Source organism: Phycodurus eques, chromosome 20, assembly GCF_024500275.1.
Source record: "Phycodurus eques isolate BA_2022a chromosome 20, UOR_Pequ_1.1, whole genome shotgun sequence".
Taxonomy (NCBI): Eukaryota; Metazoa; Chordata; class Actinopteri; order Syngnathiformes; family Syngnathidae; genus Phycodurus; species Phycodurus eques.
The window spans coordinates 10,443,364-10,461,868 of NC_084544.1; the positions used below are offsets into that span (position 1 = coordinate 10,443,364).

Genomic DNA, 18,505 nt, shown 5'->3' on the forward strand with positions numbered 1-18,505 from the left:
ATTGGGTTTTTTGCCAGGTTAGCCTCAAAGGCTCCAGTTTGTGGATATTTCTAAAACTGGTTTGTATAAATGTGTTATGTCAGTAAAAAAAAAAAAAAAAAAAAAAAAAAAAAAAAGACAACTTCAAGCAGAAAAAAATGCTTTGCCTGCATAACACGTGAATAAAGTGATTTTAAACAGCATTACCTCTCTGATTGACAACATATTGGTTTGTGTTACGCTTGAGCGAGTGTTTCCCAGCCTTTGTACCCAATTTACATTCGAAAAATCACCTGGCAAACCAAGATGTTACAAAAGGTATGAATACTGGAGTAATGATACATATAATGTATTTCGAAACAAATCCATTAATTTACTGGGTCTTTAATGCAAGTTCGAACATGAAGTCAAAATGAATAATTTCCTGCTGCACCCTATTTGAGCTCTCATGACACACTAGGGTGCCACGGCACCCTGGTTGGTAATCCCTCAAACTAGTGAATTACAAGTACACAAAAACATGACAATTCAGAACAGAAGTCAGTCTTCATTAGAGCTATATTATTACAGTAGGATAACAATTAAGAGACAGTGGTACCTCGACATACGTGTGACCTAACTTATGTGTTTTTCAAGATACGAGCCTTTGCCCGGATGATTTTTTTGCTTTGACTCTCAAGCAAAATTTGAGATACAAGCACTCTGTAGTGGCAGCGAACTTCACAACGAGCAGCAGTTTGTCAGCTAGTGAACAATATATATAAAAAAAAAAAAAAAAAAAAAAAAAAAAAAGACCAAGCGCTTACTTCAAGCTGCTTATTGCCACTCCTAGTTCAACTTTATTGTCAAACTGAATATAAAACAGAATTATTTTCTTCGTATTTAAAAAAACAAACTTTGCCTTAGGTAAGTCTACTAACTTAATGCTAACACACAAAGCAAAACACCATTGATGCGCTATTGAAACTAGCATTGTGTCACAGCAGTAAACAATCTGTATTAACACCCCCCCCCCCCCCCTCCCACCCAGTGGCCAAAACACACACCAAAAGGAGCCACACAATTAATTAACCATAATGTACAATTTGTTTTATTATTTCCATTATTTGTAATTATGTTATTACTGCATGTTTTTATAAAGTACAACACTGATATTTTATTTTTTTATTTTTGTTGGTGTTTTGTGGGCAGCTGGAATGGATAAATGGCATTTTAAGTAATTTCAATTGGAAAAGATCTGCGATATGAGTGTTTTGAGTTATAAGTGTGGTCACGAAATTAAAGACGTTATGTCAAAGGCACCAATGTACACAGTGGTAAAGTTTTTTGTATTAGTTACAAAGAAGTCCTAGTTTGTTCTGGAGAGGGAAAAAACTAAGGAAAACAAACCAAAAATGCAGGGTAAAAAAAAAAAAAAAATGTACAGTACTAATACTGTTACAGTGGTTTTTTTTATACTATGACAATAGTGTGAATCTAGTGAGATAAAAAGACTGGTCTAACATATAAACATTTATTAAAGAGTTCTAAAGTACTGTGCAGTGTATCAATCTGTAGTAGAACTTGGAGCATCTCCCTGGTCTTTACTGTAGCTCCTTCTGAATTCTGCCATGGAGACAAAAAAAAGCCCAAGTTCACCTACTTGGCAAGATGAAGTGATCTTCATTGTTAAATGTAATACAATTAAATTAATCAGCAAACTGCACCAATGTGAATCTGTTCACAACAACGTACCTCTCCAGATACTCATGGACGTTGTCATGGCCATTGTAGCGGGCCACCCCGACCAAAATGCCAGTAGCACAGCGACCCTCTTTCTTTCGACACAGGCTGCAGTTACACATTCCTCTGCAGATAGGACACGACCACGTCTGCAGAGAAGAGTTGTTTTTTATGACTTAATTTATTGTCTTTCTGTAATAGAAACCCTGCTAATATGATGAATTGTAAAATGTAACCTTTCAATTTATTTACTGTGCCTCTGATGGGGAAAATATGGTATTAAAATGTGGCCAAATACTGTTGACAGCCTTAATTTTGTCTGACAAAACATAAATGATGAGCCATTAAAAGTAATACGACAAGTCTTGAATTCAAAGAATACTTGTTTAGCCATTTCCCAACCTTGATTGAGCCAAGGCACGTACGTCGCATCTCACGGCACACAAACAAACGTCACAAAAAGTACGGAATATAAATTTTCACAGGCACAATGGTTGGAAATCACTAATCTATAGCATCAATTAACAACAACAAAAAAACCAAAAAGTGTGTGTTTTGGTACTGACCGGGTCGAGTAATACAGTGCACACATCCTCGCCATAGCGGTTCTTCAGGCACGGCCCACAGAACTGGCCTTTGCCCGCTGAACAAAACCCACTGCGGCACACCGTCTTCGTATCCAGGGTTTTCTGTCTGCACTGGTGGCACGAGCTTCCCTGAGGGAACAACACAAACATTACATTGCAGAGGCGGTATAGTAAGTACTTATATCTGTTCAAATGAAGGTAGTAAAAGTCATCAGAAAAATAAAGTACAGATCTGAAAATCCACATCAGTAGAGTAACAAAAGTGTTTGTACTTTGTTACGTCATATCACTGTTACACAGTGAAGAACTACACGTTGAGTAAATCTCCATGTACAGCACTGCCTGGTCAAAAACCAGCAAAGTGTGCTGGTGACTCACATTGTCCTTGTCCCAGATCTTGTCTTTGCTGCGGAACGCTACGTTGTCCAAGTCTTCTTCGGTGATGTCATCAACCGACTTGAACTCGTATTGACTGCGTCTGTGGCTCCTGCTCCTCCTCTTCTTCTTCTTCAGCCTGTTGCCAGCACTTTCTTCATCCACCTGCCAACCACGAGACAGATGAATATTGAGAGGTTTTACACAAGTTTAAAACAAAATGTTAAATATATTGATCCTCCTACTATATCACGGTTCATCATTCACCTCCTCCGCTTTATCACCGATTTTTAAGCGATCATTATTCTTATTTTTACACGATACACACAAGTCCAAATTTGGAGTTGAGCACCATCAGTATAGACCCAGATTATGCTGCAGCATGTCAGCAGCACTGAGGTCTACTGGAAGAGATGCAGAGGAATCAAGAGCAAGAAGAAGAGGCAGAGAAGGTCCCCAATTAGTCTACAATACTAGTCATTGCACAGAGAATATACTGCATGCCTGTGAGTACTGTTGCATGCCCTATTTGTATGTGTTGCTACACTGTGTGCCGAAGAAGCATGAAGGTTTATCGTTTCCGTAACCTCTATGCCAATTTTCATTAGTGGTGGCGTGTTTAAAGCATGTGCGAGGGGTAAAACAAAAACATGTTTTTTTTTTATATACTGTAGTCTCTGCAGTGCGGCTTTTCACCTACAGCGGGTGGGTCCCGAATGTATTCCCAGTGATAAGCAGGGGTTCACTGTATTACGCAAGAATATTCATTCATCATGTTATTAATTACAAAAGCATTCACTTAATTTTTAAAAATGTACTTGTTATTTAAAGATTGACACGGGCTCTAACAAGAAGGTGCACCATTGTTTTCTATTAGAGCTTCTTTATCATGGATGCCTTTTGCCATTGTACCTCCACCAGTCTCCTGAGGTCTATCGCCTTGGGGCCGCTGCGGGGCAATGGCTCGCATGCTTGGTCCACGGCAAAGTTCTCAGGAGGGCGGGCTTTACGGGACGGGTTCCTCCTTTCAGAGCCACTGTTCTGTTCCAATTTGCGTTTGCGCGGCGTTGTTTTCACCGGAGAGCGCTTCTTCTTCTACGTACATGTAAACAAAACAAGAGCTGGTCTAAGAAAGCAGAGTTGTGATGTTTGTTTATGTATCACAAAAAATAAAATTGGAGGGCTTAGGTGAGTGGCAGCGCTCACTTGAGGGGTGTTGGGCAAAGTCAGGTCAGCCATGGTGCTGAGATCAGCAAACAGCTGAGCCAGCTGGAAGACAACAACCAAGAAGAAAAGTGCATGCGTGTCAACCTTTACATTGTATTGGTTAATATTACGGTGTCATATTGTTGGTCACCGGATTGACATTGTAGGCTACTTTAATTACCATGGCCTTGTTCTCCTGGATGTTTTTGTCCCGCTTCCTCAGACTTTGGCACATGGCCTCGTCTTCTCCCTGCTCCTCGTCTGTCTTCTCTGCTCTTTGTTTATCCTCCTGCTTCTTCGCCCTCTGCGCCACGGTTTCTTTAACCGGCTTCCTGAGGCTTTTTGCTTGTGGCTCCCGTTTGGAGGTGGGCGACTGTTTGACAGGAAATCTGAGAAGGCAAATTGATATGAGTGCGTTAAACCACTGAACAGACGACATGACTGTCAAGAAAAATATGAGTTGACAGCTGTAGAACACACAGGTTACCAATAAGCAACTACACTTGCGCGCAAGCAGGACTCTTCGAATGATAAATTCCAAGAAAAGGTTTAAAAAGATCTATATATTTTTAACCGTATTACCACTCCTACACGTGAAATATTCCAATTTCTTAAAAAACACTTTTTTAAAGTATTCCTTAGCACCTGTTCTCACTCCCTCTCCTTCAAGGAATGGCAGACTATATCGAATAACATCTTTTTGAGGAAACCAAGACGCTCTTGCTCACACAGTTCTCCAGATAAGAAACAAAGCATGCTTGCTTGCTTCAGGCTATTTATTTGTCACTCACAGTTGAAGTTTAGTGTAAATCTGACATAAAACAAAAGACTTAAGCGTGGTATATTTAAACAAACATTTTCTATCAAGCCTTGCAATTTTGTCAAATAAAAGCTTAGTAGGAGACAAAATATGGTACTACAGTGAATGGGAGCAACTTTGTAAAAAATATCACCTAAAATTCATCGATATGCCATGGCCGTGAAAGATGAACACAGATACAACAGGAGGTCTCTGTATACGAACCATCCAATTCTGGGGCAAAGGCAAAACAGGTTCCAAGGTTGAGGCCTCAGCTCAAATACAATGATTAGTTTTGATTAAAATAGTCCAACAGGTAAACATTTACATATCATCATTTTTGTTGCTCCAGTGCAGTTTGCAGTGCTGTTACATCTCACTGCATGCGGCTGAAGGTGGTTCTAATATTTTTGCGAACTTAAAGCCACACTGGTTGTTCTGATAGCTCAAATCCTTGAGTCTTTAACTGAGGGGTGGAAAAGGTGCATTACATGTACAGTATGCATACGCCATTTGTGTGTAAACCGGATGTGTCAGCTATAGTACTTGTTCAATATTGCTCTTACTAAAAGCACACACACACCTGAGAGCGACTAAGAGACTTTTTCTCTTGGGCGCTGGTGTCTCCTCACCATCAGAGTAGAAGCCTGTGTCCACATCACTGCCATCTTCTGAATCCAACATCTTCCAAGAAAGAAAATGTGTGAATGGCATCCATTTGTGACCATGAAACATCTTTTGCCCAAAAGTGGCATTCAACCATAAAGGTTTCAGTTTCACTCTATGAACATTATTTATATTGGCATCAGTAACACAGTGGATGTTACGAGTCATACCTTAGTGTTAAATCGCATGTTAAAACGTCTTCTGTCCGCTCTTTCATCCTCCTCACCGAAGCCTTCAAAGTCCTCCTCGCTGTCAGACTGGCTGAACAGACGAGCCAGCTCGGCCGTAATAAACTTGGACTTGAAACGCAGCGTCTGGAGGAAGACGCAGACAATGTCCAATGAAACGTGAATAAAAAATAAGCTTCTTCTAGACCATTCCATTGGTGTGCAACATTATATGAATGTGTTCCAAATTCTGAGTTTTGTGTTTGCCCATGGACAAATCTCATTTGTAGGAGTATTTTGTAGTATAGTTTGACACTGAAAAAGATTCAAACAAATCTTTTGACGGTGCACTTTTCTCTCCATGATTACTTTCCACACGCTCCTTCCTTGTCATTCGGAACACAATGTTAAAGGTTTTCCACACGTTTTCTGTTTCTTTGCTGGAATTAACATTGCTAGCGGCTTTTTTCAAATACAGTTGCTCGAGGCTTCGGAAGAGTTGCTAAATACAGCCACCAAGTCAGTAAGTTGGAACCGCTAACTGCTTTTTGCAAACTAGTTCCGCTCTCTGCTCGAAGGAGTGTTGTTCATGGAAGCAGAGCAACATGCATGTCAGCTAGCGACAATGGATGGATATATATATATATATATATACACATATATACATATATATACACACACATATATACACATACATATATGTAATTAATGTTTTAGTACATTAGCATTTAATTCTCCCCCCCCCCCCCCCCCCAGTTAAACACAGCACAGTGTTAATGTTCAAAACGTGCATAATGTTACAGTGGCTTACAAAAAAAAAATAAAAATACATTAATGTATTTTTTATTTTAGGAATAAAACCCCTGGCTCATTTTTTTTATGAACACTTAGCCCTACTACATCACTGTATGTGAATGATGGTGGTACTACTTAAGTAATGGGGTGGCCACTGAGCTCAATTTGAGGCCGAGCAATGCGATGTCCGGTGTAGAGACGACACCACTGTTTGCATTGCCCACAGCAAAACAAAACAAAACTGAGACAACAACTCGTTTTTTTCTTCTTCTTCACCGCAGAATAGACAAACTTGCAGGTCATTCGGACTCCCAAAGACATGTCGTCACAGTCAACAACAACAACAAACACTGGACAGATTACCTTTGCCTCGAGTGCCATTTTGTCTCCGTTTAGCTGCAAACCTCCGCTCAAAACTTCAGTTTTTCTTGGGGAAATTACAACAGCAGGGCGTCGAAATGGGTTTAAATGTTAACATAGGTAAGTGGATTTGACTGCAAACGAAGGGACATCATCGCCAGCTCCAACTTTACATTTTACGGATAAGCGATCCTCTATCCGTAGTAATCCACTTTTAATGAATACTCCGGGTATGTATATTTATAATAACACCTTTTATTTCTATTAATTAGGATCGTTTTAGGTTATCAAAAAAAGGTTGTCCGTCTGTCACAACCCCTCTCTTTTTGTCAAATGGTGCGGTCTGATGTTTCGCGCGAAAGTTGGGTGTGGGCGTGGCCAATCACCGGAAGCACTAGCACTCAATCAAAACTAACGTGCAACAAAATTGCAGGGTTGAAACGTCTAATCTGACAGTTTCGTCGTGCGAATCTCCACATGACACCGCCAACGATCCGCAAACTAATATTGTACTGGAATATGTATCGATTTGACGTCACAGAACACTGAACTCAAGCAACGCCATGATTAGTCAGTGGCGGTCCTTGCTTGAATGGCAACTTCTGCAGGAGCCCCATTTGACCCCCCCAAAAACACACACACTCACAATCACATTCCGATGAAAAACACAGTTTATATTTCCTATTGAATTAGAAACAAAAAGGAACACAGCAACCGCAGTGAATAATTAGAATTAAGAAATTGGAAAGAATTAGTAAAAACACAAATCTTGCATCGCACACATTCAATATATAACCTTGTTGCAATAATTAGAGTCATTAAAAATAGTGTTCTTCATCCATGCATCCTTTCCTCTTGTCTTTGTTTCTTTTGAAATTGTGCACCTAACCCCCTCTCCTTGTTTACAAAAAGATGATATTTTTTTTGTCAGTGTGTCCTCAGAGGGGCGTGGCCATGGTCCTGCCCCATAGCTCCGTGTCGGTGACGTGACGGTTTGTTGTCTGCTTGCTTCGCCTTTACCCAGCCACACGCCATAGGTCATTATATCACTATTTTTAACCATGCGTGTGTGTGTGTGTGTTGGTAGGGGTTTGATTTTAATGATGTAAAGCACCGAGTTGCATTTTGTTGTATGAAAAGCGTTTTATAAATAAAGTTTGATTGTGTGATTAATTGATTGATAAGTGCAACTTCCATTTCCCATAATTCCCCAAGACCCTCACCACCACGCTGCATAGCTTCCGGAGAGCAACTCCAAAGGGGGGTGCGAATTCCCCGAACAAACGCCAATGATTGACATGTCGTACCATTACGCAGTAGAAAACCATTTAACATAGCATTTATTATCATTATTATTTTAAATCTTAAATCCCTCCTGCAATACCGCCCCGTGGGGTCGCACATAATGTACATGCCAGCATCTGAACACAGTACAATACACAGATTCCATCAACGTTTTGACACTGAACTAGAAAACTAAAAAAAAATAATAATAATTCAGATTCCTGTCATGATTTTTTAGCAACTGTGCCTCTCATTGGCTCTCAGTTACTGATTTCTTTATATCAATTATACTGTACGTGTATCATGCAGAAATGTTCATTCACTTGTTGCTGCACTTTCACTGGCCTCTGAGGACTTTGTTTGCATGATATCATTGGTCAAAGGCTCCACACCCAACAGATGCACAGATTCACACGAGAACAGCGGATTTCACATAAAACCTATAATTTATTCATTTGAGTTCAAATGTCCACATAGTAAAACACCTCTATAGAAAAGACATCTGGCTTCAGAACATCGAATAGACATGAATGTATTGCTTTGTGGTTCACTTTTCTTTTTCGCCTGACCATTTGAAACAAATAAATAAAAACAGTACATAGGCATAAATTTACACATAAGTACAAAGCCTTCAACATGCCCTCTTTTACATTGCGTTCATTCTTTTTTGTTATCATCATGCAAAACAGGTTTCAAACCACAGTTCTTTAAGGAAAACTTTCCACAGTCATGACTGTTTACAACACTAAAGTCGTCACGTTGAGGAGCCCTTCCCCTTCTCCATTCACAGTGCAGTACAATAAATGCCTCCAGCAGAGGACCAGCAGCTCTACAGTAGCTTATCTGGCGCCCCCAAGTGGCCACAATACAATACTACAGCATAGGAAATGTAAAGCCTCTCAAAATAATGTAGTTTCTATGGAAAGCCGTTTGTTCACGCATATTGAGGATTGACAATAAAAGCATACCATATCAAGGATATCCCATAAATGCTCGAACGACTTTCCATACAGTTTCTGCATTGTTGAACCTTTGAGCATAACATTTGGCCACACTAGCAATCCACAAATAAACTGGATATTAGAAGAAATAACTAATAGGACAGTGTAACTGCATTCTACCCGATCAAGTGGAGTGTGTGTTTGTAAAGGCTGACATCAACTACTTCCGTGAGTTCTTGCTAGGTTTATAGTCTGAGAAACACGACAGTAAAGCTTCTTGGTTATCTTGTCAAGTCGTCGTTTCCCAAAATGAAGCTGGATGGGTTGTATCTACAGTTGAATAACCTATAATAACCTAACCTATAATTCCATTACAACAAGCTGGCAATTTTTTGACTTGAGTTCGTTGTCACATTTCTGTGGGGCCAATTATTTATTACTTGTGCACTCACTGTAGTTGTCTCGCCATGCTGCACTATTTGCATATACTGGCCACTCATGCCAGAGTAGCATCTGCTCCATTTGCACACTGATTGAGGAGTATCTGTAACATTTGCACAACCGACATTGTCCCAGATGATCGCACTACTCGTCAGCGCCCTTTGCACAATGGTCATTGCACCGGACTATTGCAATATTAGTCGTTCGAACTGCTCTAAGTGCTAGAGGACTCTGCATCTTTTTGCACAATTGTTTTTTGTCAATGTCTTTATGTCCCCAAAGTGTTCTGTAAATTGACTGTTTGTTGTACTAGAGCGGCTCCAACTACCGGAGACAAATTCCTTGTGTGTTTTGGACATACTTGGCAAATAAAGATGATTCTGATTCTGATTCTGATATGAACACCAGTAATAATATTTGCTGTCATGTAATTCTTCGAATTTGGAATGTGTCTTGTAATTTGGCACTAAAATCTGTTTTCAACATCCATTTGACTTGCAATGAAAACACTAATATCCAAAAAGCATACAAAAATCTGTTGTTTAAATATTGGCGATAATGCATGCTTTATACTTTTTCAACGAATGAAAGAAATGATCAAATCGGACAGTAAGACAATCTAATGAGGGCCAATATACAGTGTAAAAAGTCTACACACCCCTGTTCAAATGCAAGATTCTTGAGATAAAACGCAATTGCAAAATAATCTTTTTGAGAGGTGAAGTAAAAATAACTGCAATGCTGTGGTCTGCGCACCCTTAATAACTGGGGATGTGGCGAGTGTTCAGAATTAACCAATCACAGAAAGTGTTCAGAATTAACCAATCACATTCAAACTCATGTTAAATGGGAACCAGCACACATCCGCCACACACCATTTAAAGTGCCTCTGACTATCCGCAAAAGAAGCTCAGCTCACATCTTTCAGCACAAGCCATGGTCCTCTGAGTTTCCACAGCATCAGAGGGATCTTAGTGTTCAAACATATCAAGACAGGAGAATGGTACGAAATAATTTTGATCGTGTATGTGATAAATACAACATGGAAGAAAGTGAAGAGAGTCATAAAGTGGAGAAAATATGTCACAACAGTCATATTACCAAGAACTTGGCATCCCTCCAAAATTGATGAACATATCGGAAAACTGATCAGGGAGGCTGCAGGAATTTCTGGCAAGTACTGACTTTTAGTACATGTGACAACAATCTCCCATCATCTTCGTATGTCTGTGCAATGGAGTAGGGTGACAAAACAGAAAGATGCCTTACTATACAAAGAAAAACCTCCAAGCCCAGCTACATTTTGCTAAAACACACTCGAAATCACTCAAAACGCTTTTGGGAAAAAGTATTACGGTCTGATGAAACCAAGGTTAAACGTTTTGGCCATCACTCCAAAAGGTATTTTTGGCGCAAACACAACACTGCTCATCCCCAGAAGAACATTACACCCGCAGTGAAGCACGGTGGTGATAGCATCACGCTTTGGGGCTGTTTTTCCTTCAGCAGGAACTGGAGCTTTAGTCAAGGTGGAGGGATTTATGAACAGGTCCAAATACCACTCAGTAGAAGCACAAATCCTTCAGGCTTCAGCTGAACTTACTTGGGGTTAATCATGAGGATCTTTAAATTGTGGCAGATGTGTGCTGACCCCCATTTAACATGGTTTTAAATGTAATTGGTTAATTCTGAACTCAGCCACATCCGCAGTTATGAGAGAGTGTGCACTCTTGCGCAAACCAATTGTCTTAAGTTATTTGTACTTTGTACTTCTATAAAAGATTTGGTTTTTTTTTCATTAAAAGGGGAACATTTTGATATGATCTTGGGTCTCATTTTTTAATCTGCATCACAAAAATGTAACATTTGAACAGACAGGTGTAGATTCCATATCCACTGTTTCAAAAATTCAGTCCAAACAAAGATTAAGATGCTCAATTTTGATCAACAGAGAGGAATTTATTCAAGCAGTAGTGTGGAACTGCACTAATCTCGAATATTTTGGTAACCTAGTTTAGTAACACAGGAGAAGTAAAATGCGTATCGCTGACATCAGGCCGAAATGTCCAAATACGGACAATTTCATATTTTTCCATAAATCCATACAACTGTGAAGTACCCACCCGGGTCAGTTATTTCTACAAATGATCTCATTGACAATGCAATGATAATGACTAAACAAACATTTTTAATTTGTTTTTTGGGAGGGGGGGGGACCTGAAAAATTCTGGTTTTGGAGATGTGAGAATGCCGTCTGACGCCAGCGATATATTAAATGTGCAAAAAAACATCTTGTCTAATAGTGCCATTCAAATGCGCATTATTACCTCAGTAGAGGCAGTAAACCTTTTGATACAATTCTCCTATGGGATTGCATTCGATGGTCACTTTGAAAAAAATGTTCTTCTGCTGATGAACAAGACAGGCCCCTGTGACATTACAAGTGTCCAAAATGATCCTATGTCAGAAAATCTGAACTGAGTACTCCTTGACATATAGGAATCTCCAACTCAGCGATAACTAAGAAAAGGTTTTGATGAGGTTGTTTCCATAGCAACTTCAGACAGCCTTGGCGGGCTTTAAATCAGCACTAAGAATTGTGAGATGAGTCAGATTTGTTTCCGAGGTGTCATTGTAAGGGGATACAATAATCTAATTAAAACAAAGCCAAACATAGCTTTGCGATGCATTTGTGCTGCAGGGGACTCTGTTTGACATTTTATAGAATGCATGTTAGGTCCATACGGGGTAGAAATACACAATGACACTGTCTATTCTGTATCTATTCATACACATAACCTAGTTCAGTGAGAGAAGTGCAAGATGAATCAACCATGACACATGCATGGAAAACCAGTAAAACCAAAAACTCACAATCAACACTCTTGAGAATTTGTGGCTTCAGAGTCAGTCAGTGCGTTTAAACGTCTTACTGTACACTGTTAAAGTGGCACTCCCTATGTTAATAGTTGACACGTTTAAGTGGCGAAAGGTTTGAACGCGGAGGTATGTTCGATGAATGCTTCAACACTGACTTGTCTCTTGAGGTACATAATAAACCACACAAGTAACGACCAAAATAAACATCCACGTGATACACCTAGCAGCTGTGACGAGAGCCGGAGCGTGTGTATAATCAGGGCGGCTTGTCAAATGTGAAGGCGACATCATGATGTAGCAAATTATGGCTGCAAACACACTGAACTCTTCAGTCGGCATTTTTTTGTAACAGAAATGACGAGGCCATCAAGTCGCTGTTGACCTACAGTACACTGAGGCCACAGCACAAACGAAAGGAACATTCCACCTGCTTGACAGGCTCATAAATAACCAAAAGCTCATCACAAACAAACAAATCAAGGTCATATTTAGTCCAATAGATACTGTACAACTTAATTACATCCTTCTCTACTCAGATCACAGAGTTGATATATCCTATAGAGGTGAGCTCAGTGTCTACATGATAGTTTTGTCCAAACAAATGGCACCTTGTGATCAACTTGGCACCTCAACTGGTTGTTTGTTGCCGCGCGTGTGCGAGTGTGTGACGTGTGCTGTACAGCGTCCTTGCGTGTCGCACACGTATCAGTGCTGGCTTGACCGCAGCAGTGCTGTGCTACTTCTGTGTCCATGAAGGGGACGTGCGCACTAAGCCCGCGGTTCGAGTTTGTGGGACAGGTCGAAGAGCGTCTGCTGATTGTCGATGATGTGTAGGTAGTGAACACTCGCCCTCAACTCCGCGCTGTCGACGCCGATCACCTCATTGCCTGCGACACAGACACAAAATGAACACAACATCCATTTAAGATGCGCTGCCGCAAATTTGGAGCAAACATAGATGATTTTCGGAAACAAGAAAGTATAATAATCAACTGTAGAGGACAATACAGGGAAAATAACTCCCCATTTTAAAATACAGTGGTGCCTTGAGATACGAGTGACCCAACTTGAGCTATAGGATATTTGAACACAAATGGTACAGCAACACATGCAGACAGATAATACAACTGCTCACATGTATAGCTATATTCTTTATCATTTATACTGTTCAATGCCTTAAATTCTCTTTCAATTTTTTATGTATAATTCTAATATATATACAATTATGTTTTTCTAAAAGTACAATTTCAGTTCAGTTCTGGAATGGATTAATGGCATTTTAGTTCATTCAATGTTGAAAGATGATGAGAAATACAAGTGTTTTGAGTTACGAAAGTGGAAACGAAACAAATCAAACTCATATCTCAAGGCACCACTGTACTTAAAAGTAATTTACTGGTCTATGTCGATTCTCAGTCATCCAGGTTGTGGTAAACCCCAACGGTTGAATCAAGGCAAGTAAACAAACAACAATGAACAAAAATTCCCCACAGCGAGAGACCTGCTCCCTATTTGCTCCTCACCTGCTTGTTCGCTTTGGCAGTGTCGAATCATTCGAACCGTGTCCGCGATCATATGCTGTTGACGTAGGGAAAGAGGTCAGTGTAATTTCAACAACAATCAGGTACGTTGTGGATACTGAAGCCGAGTATTATTTCAATACAAAAAAAAAAAATCATGGAAGAGGAGATCAATTTAGAACAGTCATGTCAAATGCAAAATGCAGCGGCCGCGTTTAGAAGACGCGTATGTCAGACTCCGCTCACCAACTTCTCAAAGTTCACTAGGTTGTCATGGAAGGTCTTGTTGCCCTCGTGGATAAAGGTGATATCTGGAGGAGCAGATTCAAAGTGAATTAAGGTTAAGACATTTCAGTTCGTATTTAATTAAGTGCGAGAGGTCACCTTTCAATAGAAGAGGCATAAAAGGGATCTTTGGAGGTTTCATTCTCTTAAATGCTTCTCTGTAGGCTTTATGGTTAAGAGACGGATCCTGGAGGATGAGCGGGACATTTACAGTGAGTAACAATGATGAAAAGCAAAAAAATATATATAATAATCACAAGCAGCATTTTGTCCTCACTGTGATCAGCTCCAACTCCGCGAAAAGCTTCTTGAACTTTCCAGGACATTTCTAAAATTGAATTTTGACGTTTGAATTTCAAGTTAGATTGAGAAAAACAAAGCAAGATTGTGAACACCCAAAAGGCACCAGGACCCAAAAACGTACTCACCTCCCAGGTTTGGTTGAGACGGCTCACAGCTGCTGTGTTGAGACCCATGATGATGGCAAAGGCAGAGTTCAAATTCCTTTGAGCTTTGCAACTAGCGGCACACAAACATAACATTTCGTCACGGTTCAAAGATGGTTCTCGCTCATCAAGAGTGCGTGTTCTTACTGAGCTGCGATCTTGATGAACTTTTTGAGCAGCTGCACTCTCTTGGTGAGCGACGTGCACATGAGGACTTCGGACATAACCCACTGCTGGACCTCGTTGCAGCGCTGCAGCAAGACGGACAGCGCGGCTGTGCGGCCGCCGCCAGGAATCCGCCTGATGGTGTAGTAGACCAGCTCTTGCTGCGTGACCAGACATCAGCTTAGTTAGTAAAATAGAGTGGTCGGAAGTTACTGCATAGGTAACTCTGCTTTACTTGAGTACAGACAACCCCCGCATATTCACAGTTCCGGATTCATTCATTTCCCTCGTCTCATTTTTAACCTAACCCCTGGTATTTGCAGAAAATCAAGGTCAAAGGTCAAAGTAAATGAAGGTGTGGTTGAATGAGTTTGCTATGAAGAACTTGAGAATCTAACCTCAACAAACACTTTGGGGATGAATGGACAAATATTCCAATAGACAACCTCAATGATATTGAATAAAGTCATATTCTTAACGCTATTATAGCTGTAAAGCGGAGGTATTGAATCTAGAGTTTCTCATCGTTATTTCACTTCCTGATGTGCATGCTCTTTGCAATTCTTAGAACCTATCCACTGCTTTCCCTGCAGTTGTTAATAAAAAGGTATTTCCTACAAAAATCACAGTGCAGTTTTTATACCTCATGGATGGATTTGAAGAGGCTCCAGTCCAGGTGCGTGAGAGCCGCGGCCACATCCCACGTGTTGATCCCTAAAAGGCGCACTGGCCTCCTGCTGAGCTCAGCACTGTCCGTTAAAGGGGGCTGCACACAGGACATTATCAGTCTTATGATAATGATGATCTTATTATGATGCAATACAATTAAAAATAAACAGTTCATTTACGTACCAAGATCTCGGCCAGATCCCTGCGACAGACTACAAGCTTGCCCTGTGGGGTCAGAGACTCTGAATACACGCAGTCGCTGGGCTGTAACGTCCTGCGCTCTGCACACACAAACAATCAGAGGAGGGAGCCGATTTAAACGACCACACCCAGGAGAGGAGAAATGTGTGCATTTTCCGTACTGGATGCGTTTACCTCCGGTGTGGGAGACCACAGCAAGCACCATGTCTTCTTCTGATCTGTCCATCTTCAGTCTGACAATTCTTAGCAGCTCGTGGGCCTCCAAAGAAGGGTGCGTGTGAACACTCAGGTAGGAGTCGGTGCTTACGTAAACACAGCAAATAACTGGGAGATGCACAGCGCGAGACAAAAAGAGACGTGAGGTACATATGCTGCATGGAACGCAGTAAAATTCCAAAATGTTTGAAATGTTTTTCAGGTGCAGAGGCACAGAAAAAACTCAGCTCGTGGTGAGTTTAAAATGTCATTCTGCATAACTGTGAATAGTCCACAAGCGCCTTTTACCTTCTCTAGTCTCAGATTGCGGACAGCGGAGTTGCAAACAGTTTTCCTTCAAACTCAACTGCTGGTGCATTTGTTTGCTCTGGCAGAGAACACAACAGTCATGAACTGTAGGTCCGACAGAGACAGCTGAGAAAAATGTATTGTACTGAGTGAACTGCACATGCTATTTCTGTTACCTTTTGATTTGGTGGGCAGTCATCCACTGTGCTGCAATGAAACATGAAAGCAATGAGGAGGGATAAGTCACACAACTAACACGTTTTCACGGACACTTTGAATACAAGCACAAACGCAATTACACTTACTGCCTACGACGCAGAAGCTTCTGGAACTCTTTGAGGTCTTTCTCAAGCGTCGGAAACTCATACAGATCCTCTAGGACACACCTGTAAAGAGTCTAACGGAGCAAGGTTACAATTAGATAACTATGACATGAAAACTACGAGATCACTTTTGAGAGAAGTGTTAATACTGTATGAGAAAGAATGAGAAAAAGAAAGTATGAGGAAAAAAATACTGTATGAGAAAGAAGCAGGAAGCATGAACGCTTTTGAAAGCTTGACGCGGGCGGTGACTGTTTAAGATTTATGAGAGGAACTATAACATACGCACACATAGAAATATATATAGATTTGTACACACACACACACACTGAGCGGCATTATGTCGTCTCAAGATTGAAAGTCTGGATGTTATTTTTAGACGATAACAAGTGGAAATGGTCAGGCTAGATACATTTGAGTAAGCCGGTTTTGTTCAAAACGGATTGTTGTCATGCTTCGGTGCAGAAGGAACTGGTCAGCCAAAAAGGTAAGGGCGTCCAGATTCATTTCCGCCTATTAAACTGCTTATTCAGCTCATCCTTTTATTGAATGCATCACTCATGGCTCTTAAGTGACATGTCAGACCATTTTAATCAATGACAACATGAGTGTTTTCTTGCGTATTACATTAGCGTTGGATCATGATTCGACATGGTGTTGTGTGATGTTGGTGCGCAATTTATATATTACAGCATTATAAGGTATACGATATACATTTAAGATTACGGTTTTGATTTTTTTAAATTTAATTAGCGATTTTTTTGTTTGTGTTTTTTTTTTGTATTAACAATAACATGTAAAATGTGATTCTGTATTTATAGATGTACGACTGCATTCTACAACTACGTGAAGCACTTTGTCTTCTTGTGAAACGCCCTATATAAATAAAATGTACTTAAAACAATTATTTATACATGTAATTTGTGAGTTGATTGTTCTGTTACATAAACAATGCTCGTGGAGATAACACAGCAACTATATTACTTCACAGCTCTTTTTCAACCAACCAATGTAATGACTGTTGCTGTTCAACAAAGCATAAATCTCCCAAAGCATGACGCTCCAAATTATGCAAGTTAAAAAAACGACATTTTTGTTTTTCTGTTTGAAAAACAAAATAATTCAACAACAACGACGGTTTTAGAAATGTTATTTTAAATAGAACATTGACATTGTTGGGTGAGTATTAAATTGAAGTTGTGGAGCAGCATCCTTTCGGAGCAAAATATCAAGAGACATTAACGATGCATGCACACGCCTGCCTGTTGTTGTCATTGACCCTCCAAAGGCCCCCATCCGAATTCTGTCTCATTTCTCTGTTACTAGGCAACTATCGCCTTGGTTGCACACAACACGAGATTATACCCATGCCAACCCTCACACTTTGGTTTCCGTAGCAACCCAGCGATGAAGCTGTCAGGTTACACAGGGACAAATAGTGTATTTGACGACTGTGTGTCCTTGTTGCAACGGAGCGTGTGTGTGTGAGTCTGTGAGATTCTCTGTAATGTGAGCGTGTTAGTTAATCTCCACATATTCATGGATATACAGTTCATATCCCAATTTCTGCACAGCTAGTTGAAATATGAAACCCTCATCCTTTTTACAGAAGCTTTGGTTGGTATTTAATCCTCCTGTCTCCCCCACTTTGATGCCCCGCGGCACTTGAGGAGGACAACCCAATTACAGAGGACCAATACAGGTAAAGATAAACGAAGGTGGCACTGTAGCTCGTTGCAGTAAGTGCAACAAACGAGCGCTGCGGGTTGTAGTGATATGCAGGAGCGTGTACCTTCATGAAACCCCGAACATGCTCCTCCTCCTTGACGAAGTCCTTGTAGAGTCGGCTCCAGTGGGAGACCAGCTGGAGGACCTTGCGCTTCCTGAAGAGAGTATCCTTGCCCTCCTCCTGGCCTCGGCCGCGTGCACTGCTATAGGTGGGAGTAGTCAAGGAGGCGACGTAGGATGTGTAATGGGCCTTTTATGGACGTTTAAGATTTTGCGTGTATTTGCCGTGAAGGATATTGTCCCAGTAGAGCCTGACATAGGTCGTTGGTGGACATGAACACCAGGTAGGTTAACAGGAAGTCATCCAACAGCATTTCTGAAGTAGGACAAACACCTCATTAGCCATATACTTTGAATATGCTTTTAAAAGGATTGACATTTAAAATGGCAGTCAGTCATAGA

At 40.6% G+C, this 18,505-nt stretch overlaps 2 protein-coding genes across 2 annotated transcripts in view; both read right to left on the minus strand.

The window, feature by feature from the left end:
- Positions 1 to 1,016: 1,016 nt before the first annotated feature.
- Positions 1,017 to 6,984, minus strand: cdca7b (cell division cycle associated 7b). The gene is made up of 10 exons (XM_061664674.1): positions 6,660 to 6,984; positions 5,505 to 5,648; positions 5,252 to 5,352; positions 4,051 to 4,258; positions 3,870 to 3,932; positions 3,576 to 3,758; positions 2,667 to 2,828; positions 2,268 to 2,417; positions 1,714 to 1,850; positions 1,017 to 1,584 (listed from the first exon to the last, which is right to left on the minus strand). Exons 1-10 carry the CDS (start codon positions 6,675 to 6,677, stop codon positions 1,563 to 1,565), a joined length of 1,188 nt encoding a protein of 395 aa, XP_061520658.1. The 5' UTR covers positions 6,678 to 6,984; the 3' UTR covers positions 1,017 to 1,562.
- A 1,383-nt stretch (positions 6,985 to 8,367) lies between these two features.
- rapgef5a (Rap guanine nucleotide exchange factor (GEF) 5a) overlaps positions 8,368 to 18,505 on the minus strand; it is a 41,856-nt gene continuing 31,718 nt past the window's right edge. Inside the window, exons 12-26 of the mRNA XM_061664717.1 lie at positions 18,341 to 18,419; positions 18,108 to 18,252; positions 16,298 to 16,389; positions 16,169 to 16,199; positions 15,993 to 16,071; positions 15,663 to 15,812; positions 15,471 to 15,568; positions 15,262 to 15,384; positions 14,601 to 14,779; positions 14,436 to 14,526; positions 14,285 to 14,335; positions 14,107 to 14,194; positions 13,969 to 14,033; positions 13,726 to 13,780; positions 8,368 to 13,089 (exon numbers count right to left, since the gene is read on the minus strand). Coding sequence (XP_061520701.1) covers positions 12,971 to 13,089; positions 13,726 to 13,780; positions 13,969 to 14,033; positions 14,107 to 14,194; positions 14,285 to 14,335; positions 14,436 to 14,526; positions 14,601 to 14,779; positions 15,262 to 15,384; positions 15,471 to 15,568; positions 15,663 to 15,812; positions 15,993 to 16,071; positions 16,169 to 16,199; positions 16,298 to 16,389; positions 18,108 to 18,252; positions 18,341 to 18,419 — 1,445 coding nt within the window. The 3' untranslated portion in view covers positions 8,368 to 12,970. The remainder of the gene's footprint in view (positions 13,090 to 13,725; positions 13,781 to 13,968; positions 14,034 to 14,106; positions 14,195 to 14,284; positions 14,336 to 14,435; positions 14,527 to 14,600; positions 14,780 to 15,261; positions 15,385 to 15,470; positions 15,569 to 15,662; positions 15,813 to 15,992; positions 16,072 to 16,168; positions 16,200 to 16,297; positions 16,390 to 18,107; positions 18,253 to 18,340; positions 18,420 to 18,505) is intronic.